Source organism: Morone saxatilis, unplaced genomic scaffold (assembly GCF_004916995.1).
Source record: "Morone saxatilis isolate NCDOM2014 unplaced genomic scaffold, NCSU_SB_2.0 Contig15, whole genome shotgun sequence".
In the NCBI taxonomy this organism is placed as follows: Eukaryota; Metazoa; Chordata; class Actinopteri; family Moronidae; genus Morone; species Morone saxatilis.
Window position 1 is genome coordinate 13,647,508 of NW_023339707.1, and position 8,442 is coordinate 13,655,949.

Below are 8,442 nucleotides of genomic sequence, written 5' to 3' on the forward strand. Positions count from 1 at the left end.
GGGAGGCCGGGGGGGGGGTAAAGCAACCTTGAGACGTAAATGTACACATGATAAAATAGTGCATGTTTAATTTGAAGCTTTGGTTAACTCCAGTTACAGTTGGGAAAGTTTGGTCGAAGTTTTGTCTTCAAGTTGGAAAAAAAAAAGAGGAAAAAAATAGCTGACGTGTCTAGTGCGTCACCATGCACAATTTCCTCCTTCAGCAACAAAGTGAAGTTGAATTCCTCATTTTTAAATAGCATATCAACACGCTCGGAAGCCAACAATAACTGTTAACGCGACTGCACATTTGAATATGCACATGAGGACTCGGTTACTATTTCCTTAACGGTGCCATGTTAGTGGCTGTTGGCTTATTTAACATTCGCTCCACCTACTGTTGCAAGCAGGATTTAGACTGTACACACAAGGAAGGTGGCGTTACAGTGAAAGGGCCTGCTCATAGCCACAGTGTAGCCTATATTCAACCCAGAAAGTGATCAATTATTTACCCTTGCCCTTACTAACCAGTAGCCTTTGAATAATGCAACAGACCACTGGCTGTCGAGACTCACAGGAAGTTGAGTAAAACTTACTCTTGTAAGCTGAAGTGCTCCCTGAGTATTGATTAGTTGTCTGTTTGTAATGAAAGCCCTTGTGTATTGATTTCAGTTTGCAGCACCTTTACATGTGTCCACCTTTTTAACATAATTGCTGTCACAGATCATCATTTCCCTGAGTGATGAGTCCTGGGCAGAGAGCCCACAGAAGAATACACATCCCAGGCTTAAAAAAAAAAATACCGATAGCCTACTAATGTGAAAAATGCCTATCAATCCTCAATTTTATGTGAGTTATAGTATCTTATATAGATCCTTCATTTGATCAATAATGTCAGCTGACTGACTGGCAACTGTACTTGGGTTGGGTTTCATAAATTTTACATGGATGAAGATTTACTACAGTGGTGGTCCAGTCTTTTTTTTTTGGTCCAGCACAGTCCCTGTCTGCTGTAAGCCACTGCTGGCCCAAATGTTCAATGACCAAAGATGCAGGTTGGTCATTACCACAGACTGTTTGCTGTAGGCCTGAGTTTCTCTGCAAGGAATGCAAACAAACACAGAACTGCTGCAAGATTCACATCAGTGTGTAAAATGATGTGGACCCAACACATGATTTCTGATGAGGCTGCATAATGGATTCAGATTGCACATAATGTAACATCAACACCTTAGATTTGACTGCTGTGTCTCATGATGCAACAAACACAAAACTACAATGTCTAGCTTTTTTTTTTTTCTAATTTCTCATTTACTTGCTCAAAATTCAGATTAGGGAGTAAAATGGTGTGCATTTACGCATCACGCAACACAAAGGGTAAAGAGGCCAAAGGTGACACAACACATTTGATCTGCAAGCACAAACTGACAAAAAGATGAAGGTTTCATTAAAGGTCACATTAAAGGATAGTGAAGTGTGCATTCACACACCTTATGAAACATTTTCCTCGTGATATTTGTTGTAAGATTGCAATATTCTAAGATACAACAAACACAGAACTACAATTTCTAGCTTTTGCTCACTTGCACCTACTTCGGCATTTAGATTAGTGGGTAAACATTTCTCTGATCATGCCACTCTGAGGAAAACAGAAGGTGGTAACAACACCTTTGACTTCTGTAGGATTCATTTTATTCATAAAACACATTAGCCACTCATCTGATCCAAATCCGTGCACTTGAGAAAGCCATTTGCTCACACCCACCCACGCACACAAAGACATCTCCTCGCAGTACTGTTAGTATCTTTGTAACCTCTTTCTGTATCTCTCTGAAGGGGATCATCTGTAGGAGTAACTCATTAGCGCTACTGTGTAACTTGTAAAAGAGTCATTAGTGAAAGTATGCTTTCCTCTGGAGGTTGTATTGGTTTTGGCACAAAACAAAGTCTCGCGTATTCTTCGGTGCTGAAAGGCCTCCACAGACCTGCAGTAACCTGATCTCCTGGCTCAGTGTATATACTCCCAGTGCGTCATTCTTCAATTATGCTTTGACAGCACCTGAATTACTGTGGGCTGGATGCCCAGATGACTGAGGCAATGTGTATCGATCTATCCCTTTTCTTCTTCCCTCTCCTTGGCTTGGAAGGCCCTTCCATTCCCTTTGCTGGCTGGCTATTTTTAAGCGTGCAAGTCATTCCTCAAATATTTAGTTTGATTCTTTTATGCCTTCTGGCCAGCATCAATTCTATTATCTTTGGAGCCATTAATCAGAATGTGCATGTGATTTGCACTCCTGAAAGCTGAAGTTCATAATTACGTACAGTTCCTCTGTATTGGTTCTTCATATTCGCTGCCCTCTAATTCTCAGGCTTGCCTACCTTGACATTCATTTCCTTAAAACCCAGATGTCGACATTTATCCTATAACTGACCTTTCCATCTGCTATGCTTTTCCAAGTGGCTAGAGGCCTGTTAACCTTCCTCCCTATGAATTGTTGCGGGAGACATTGCACTACACCTGGCACACTGACTCCATTATGCAGCAGCAGCACATTTTCTCACCAGCAAAGACTCACTGACGACTTACCCACAAAGTCAGGGATGAAAAATCAAGATATAGCTGCGGCTCCTGTCATTCATTGCACATAAGTAGCACAGATGATACTTTAATGTGTGACCCAGAAACCTCAGAGGAAAAAATGGAGACATTTGTCATTAATGCAATGTTTGAAAGGATTTGTAAACTGTTAAACTGTCATTGACACAGAAAGGCCTAAAGGCAAATTATTAATGATTCTGATGTTAATGGACTGTAAACGCCACCAAGTTGTTTTGAATCGCCAAACATTTCTCTGACTACTTTTCTATACATCTGCAATATGCATGGGCACATTTTGTACTACTATTTGCTGAACTTAGTCTAGTACATACTTCAAAAGTAACACATTTACAATAAAGATGTGAAACACTACAATCTTTTAGAGTCAGACGTGTCGATTCAAATCTTCGGTCATTTTTCAGGCTGTAGTTTGTGATGGTGTTGCATGAGGTTGCATTAAACTGTACAGGTGTTTCTGTTATTATGTCCACACCAGATAACACTCAATTCCCCATCCACCTGTTTTACAGCACCAAAGAATTTGCAATGTGCCTACAGGCTATTGCTTGAGTTGATACCACAGTGAAATACATCTTTGATATGCAAACAGAAAAATGACTCCCGGGTGAAGACTTTAAATCAACCAACTGGCTCTGGGCCAATTCCTTGGAAATCATTATAGTGAATGCTTGAATATTTGTTTAAATAATTTCTTCTGTATCAAACAAACCTGTGATTATTTATTTATTTATTTATTTATATCCCTCCTTATCATGCAAATTACCAGGTCAGCATTATATAGATCTGTAATAGATCTATAATAAATATTTGATTTAATTTCTGAGCATTTATACAAAAGTTATAACTACAGAAAATTACACTGACCAAAGTTTATTAGGCCTATACGATTTTATAGAACTTTCCTGTTTCAACTCTGGAATAATGTTTCATGTTATTTCCAGTTTATGGGCGTGGATAATTTTATTCAGAAGGGTTTTGTGCTTCTTTTGTGGATAACCTCATTGATCTTGCTGACGACTGTTTTCATGTCCTCTGTTCCCAGCCAGGATGCACATGACCTGTGGGTTCAGTATTGTTGGCTCGGGCCTCGGTGCTGTGGAGGCTGGAAGCAGCAGCAGCAGCAGCATCTGCACGGATGGCCATCCCACGGTGAACGGGGCCCCGAGGACCAGCTTCAGCACCAAGCAGCTGACAGAGCTGGAGAAGGAGTTCCACTTCAACAAGTACTTGACGCGGGCCAGGAGGGTGGAGGTCGCCAGCGCCCTGCAGCTCAGCGAGACGCAGGTGAAAGTTTGGTTTCAGAACAGACGCATGAAGCAGAAGAAATTACAGAGAGACGGGCTGCTCTCAGACCCGGGGCCCGCGGCACCGCACTCACACGCCGACACTCTGGACACCTGCCCCTCTTCTGGACCGTCCTCGCCAAAACACCTGCCCCTGAACTCCTGAGCCGCAGGAGCTGCGCCATGCGTTACGCAGCAAGGGCGTCTGCCTGCAGATGTTTTGATTCCCGTTTGCATCGGTTTCAATCAGGCTTCACCATTATTTGCTTACCACGATGGATGCTTATCGCAAGAAGCGCAATGGCAAGTTTCTTCATGCAAGAACGGGTCAAAACAATTTGTCATCCTCCCCGGCTTCAGACTGGCGCACTGATTTGAATATTAAAATTCAAGTCATTCCATTGCGCTCCTATCTACACAATGTAAACGAAGAAACAAAATTATATTAATTGCCCATAGAAACTGTGGCAGACTATTTGTTTATTTATTTTGAACAATTCATTCAGGAAATGGCTTTACTTGAATAGATTTATTCTGCAGGACACGTGCTTCCTAGTTTTGTTTAAAATAACACGAAATAATTTTATTTATTTATTTAAGGTCTACATTGGACCGTGTTTATTTTATTGACACAGAAAGAAAATATATTAGAGTGAGTCTGGCTAATTATTCCACCAAATCACACTGTTGGTCTTAATCTTAATTCATGTTCCAACATTACAGAGATTTCTTTTATTATTATATCCATTAAAAGGCTGTTTGTGCCTGAGAGCCCACATTTGAGGAAAAAGTCAGCTGCACCTTTTTGTAGACAGACATCTCTAACGTGATCATCATCAGGCTCATTTTGCAGAGCTCTCATGCTGCTTTAATGTTGTGTATTTTGTCCGGTTTTTAGGTTTTTCATTATCCGTCGTCCATGGAGAGATTAAACTACCGTAATTGACTGATAGATTTATTGACTGCCCGTATTAGGAGTATTGATCCGTGGTGATCCATCTATTTGAGGCACAAATCTGGGAGCGTTTGCATGCATCTGTAACTGCACGTTAATGGCATGTAGAAACATCACGATCGGGAGTTGTTGCGTCTTTTATTACCCCTATACATGCATCAGAAAATGATAATTTAGCTTGAACACTCATGCGGGAGAGAAGACAATAAAACGCTGTCTGGGCTGTTTTGCAGATCAACCAATAAATTGTGTGGTCCCCAGCAGTTCGAGCAGCTAAATATTCCTTCCAGATTCACATCTCATCTCGTATAAAGTAAATGATTGTAAACTCGGCCCTTAAACACTGTTATGTTCCCAGTATTGCAATGCATTTCTGTCACGTTAATGTCTGTTCTAATATCAAGATATGAGCCATCAGCCGCATTAATTCTCTGTGAGGGAATATTTTTGTTTAGCTTTCAATTAGCGTGTGTTTGCACTGGATATGAAAAGGTTACCACATCCAAAGCGAATATTAATGACAACAAAGGAATTAAAGTTAAAGCAGCTGGGGGTTGTCGCTTAGAATTTTTTATTTTTTTTTAAAAGCCAGAATTATAATGAATTAATTAGGTCCGTTTTAAACCTTTAATAGGTGTCCTCATTGGAATTTGTAGTATAAATAAAATGCTGCTTATAATATAATAATTAGACAGTGGAGTGGACATGAAGGCTGCAAGGCCAAGCTAATGCATGCAGTTACACCAGAGTTCACCTCTCACCTCTTGACCTTTGTCTTGCCTCGGGACAACGATGACCCGGTCAGCGGCTCAGAGAGAGAGAGATGCACAATTCATTTGGGTGACCTCGGAGTCTAAGCTTTTTCTTTTCTTTCTTTCTTTCCGTTTTCTCTTTTTTCCAACAACTCCAAACGCTTTTGTTGTGGTTGTGGGTCTCCATGTCCACACAATAATATTTCATCCAGCTGAATAGAGGGGCGACCAGGCCATATGATAATTGTTCATATTATAATTCCATACCAGGCTGCATAATGCATTTTTTCTACACCTAGAGCTAACCTAATTTTTGCCCTATCTCTTATTTTAATAAGCCCAAAAATATGTTACTGGCTCACTTTATAAACTGGATGAAAGAGTCTTTTTCGCCCAATAGGTTTTTTGGATATAAACTACAGACCTATTTTTAATAGCAAAGTTGAAATATTAAAGTTACTGGAGCATACTTAACACTTAATATGATTCCATGTCAGAGCCAGTATAAACAAAATTTAGAACAACTATTCATTACATGCCGCTGTTTATATATTTCATGCATATCTTGCTTGAATAATTTTTAAAGAATTTAGAAATGAATCCCCCCCAAACAATATCTTTTATGATGTTCATCTCATTAATATTAACTGAAAGCTAGGAAGAAATACAAATTCAGACTTAAAGGTCTGCAGAGGAGCTTTTGACAGTGCAAACATTTAAGTTTTATTTGTAATTGATCCGAATGATTTTACTTGCAAGCTAGACATAAAATGTGTACAGCCTAATTTATTTTAAATTTGCATTTATACAAAGTACAGACCATTAAGGCCGTCTTTCTCTAAACAAAATAGTGCAAAGTGGAATGTTAAACAAAACCATCAAATGTGTCCGTCTTTTTTTAATGCAAATCAGAGTGCACTTGTGAAAGTTAGGAGGAGGATGATGAGGACAATGATGATAAAATGCGATGATGAAGTTGGTGAATATAAAAATGGCCTCTCATGTCCACTGTTCCTGCTGAGAAGTGTGTTAGGTTGACCTTATTAGAAACTCTTTTATCATCTTGTGCAAATATGTTCCCTTGCCACAGGGCTTCAAGTTACAGGTTGTAATGTGCACAGAGGATGCATGCAGCAGGTGTGCACTCAGACTTTTTTTAAAAAATCCGAACTTACTTCATTACAGTTTCTACTAAGTAATTGATTCACTTAGAAATACACAATTCGAAATAGTAAATGTGTGGAAGAAAAAAACAACTTAATGTGAATTATAGGGATGAAAAAGAAGAGTTGATTTATTTTGGGTGAACTATCACTTTAATTTCATCCTGTGGCAGCTTCAGCATTTGCCTCTCAATTGATGAAAGGCAAACCACATTGTTTGTTCAGACCTGACATTTAGTTCGAAAGCATTTGAGTGTGACTCTACTCTGATGAATTTGTGCTCTTCTGTAATTCCTTCCTGAAGATGTATGGCCGGTTCACGAGACTGACAGCTGTGCTGTGCTTATACACAAGCAAACACATGGTGAATGGAAGGTAAATAAAACACCCCAAAGAAAACGCATAATGTATTGCTGCCACAGGTAGTAACAGTCGAGATGCTGAACAAGTTAGAATTGCTTTCACAATATTTTTTTTAATTTCCTTTAATTTTCTGAGAATGAAATTCCCTCCAAAATCTACTTTATTTAACTCATTTATTTAACTCAATTATAAAAACATTTATGATAAAGTGCAATAGCTCAAACATAATTTGTAAAAGTGAAGTTACCTGCTATTATTTTGAATAAAACACTCAAATTGAGATATCGAACTAAAACCAGTGATGTATCCATTCATGATGAATGATGCTATTGACAGTCTTGGTTTTCTTCTGCATTGTCTTCTATTGCAAGTTAGCTGATGTGGGCAGCTGTTGCAGTTCTCTTGAGGAGCGATCAATGAGAGAGCATATGCAACTTACAGATTATCTTACATTACATTTTAAATTAATACATATAAGTGGGTTCCTCACGAGCTCATTGTAATTAATGCTAAGTTGACCTAAAATTAACTTAATGCATAATATGCATGTAATATCCTCACCGGTGCTCAGGGGAATGAAATCAATTGATCAAGTTAAGCTCTTTCTAATTCTATGTGAAGCACTTATAGATAGCTCAGTTGTTGTTGTAATTACAGATCATTTGAATGTTCTCCTCCCTTTGAGTTTTTCTGTTCGTCTGATTTTACTGTTTTTCTTTATTTGCAAGGCTTTCATGGACTATTAGTCTTTTTGATCGTGCTCATTCACATATTTGACTACCAAACAATTTGTACATCAAGAAAGTTGAAATGAAGTGCACCTGTTTTTTGTGTGAGTGTGTGTACCTATGTATATTTGGATGCCCTGTGTACAATTACACAAATATGTGTTTTGTTTCCTAGGTGCTACTAATAAAGCGCTCAAAAAGATACAAAGCACCTATTTGAATAATTGTTCACTCACACGCGCATGCACACGAACACATACAAATCCATACATAACACATTCTGACAGAGCTACACTGAACAACATGCACACCAATCCAGTCCTTGCCTCTCCTCTCCTGCTCCACTCCAGGGAGCAGATGTTTGGGGACAGCTTACAGCCTCAGCGAATTTCTGTGTACAAAGCAAACAGCAGCACTCAGCACTTCTGGCTGCAAAGGGAAATTTGCTCTTGAAAGGGGGAGGGGTGGCCTTTGAGTCAATGTAAGGTATCATGAGAATGGGAGGAGAGGGGGAAAAAGAGTGAGAAGGGGTGCACGCAGAGGTGAAACTGTGTCAAGGTTGCAAGTCTGTTGCATAGGAAAATTCCCTGTTTCCTTAG

At 39.3% G+C, this 8,442-nt stretch overlaps 1 protein-coding gene across 1 annotated transcript in view; it reads left to right on the top strand.

Annotated features, from left to right (window-relative positions):
- The window catches only part of hoxc1a (homeobox C1a), an 8,821-nt gene extending 774 nt beyond the window's left edge, over positions 1-8,047 (top strand). Inside the window, exon 2 of the mRNA XM_035656417.1 lies at positions 3,642-8,047. Within this exon, the coding sequence (XP_035512310.1) occupies positions 3,642-4,048 (407 nt within the window). The 3' untranslated portion in view covers positions 4,049-8,047. The remainder of the gene's footprint in view (positions 1-3,641) is intronic.
- The last annotated feature ends 395 nt before the right edge of the window (positions 8,048-8,442 follow it).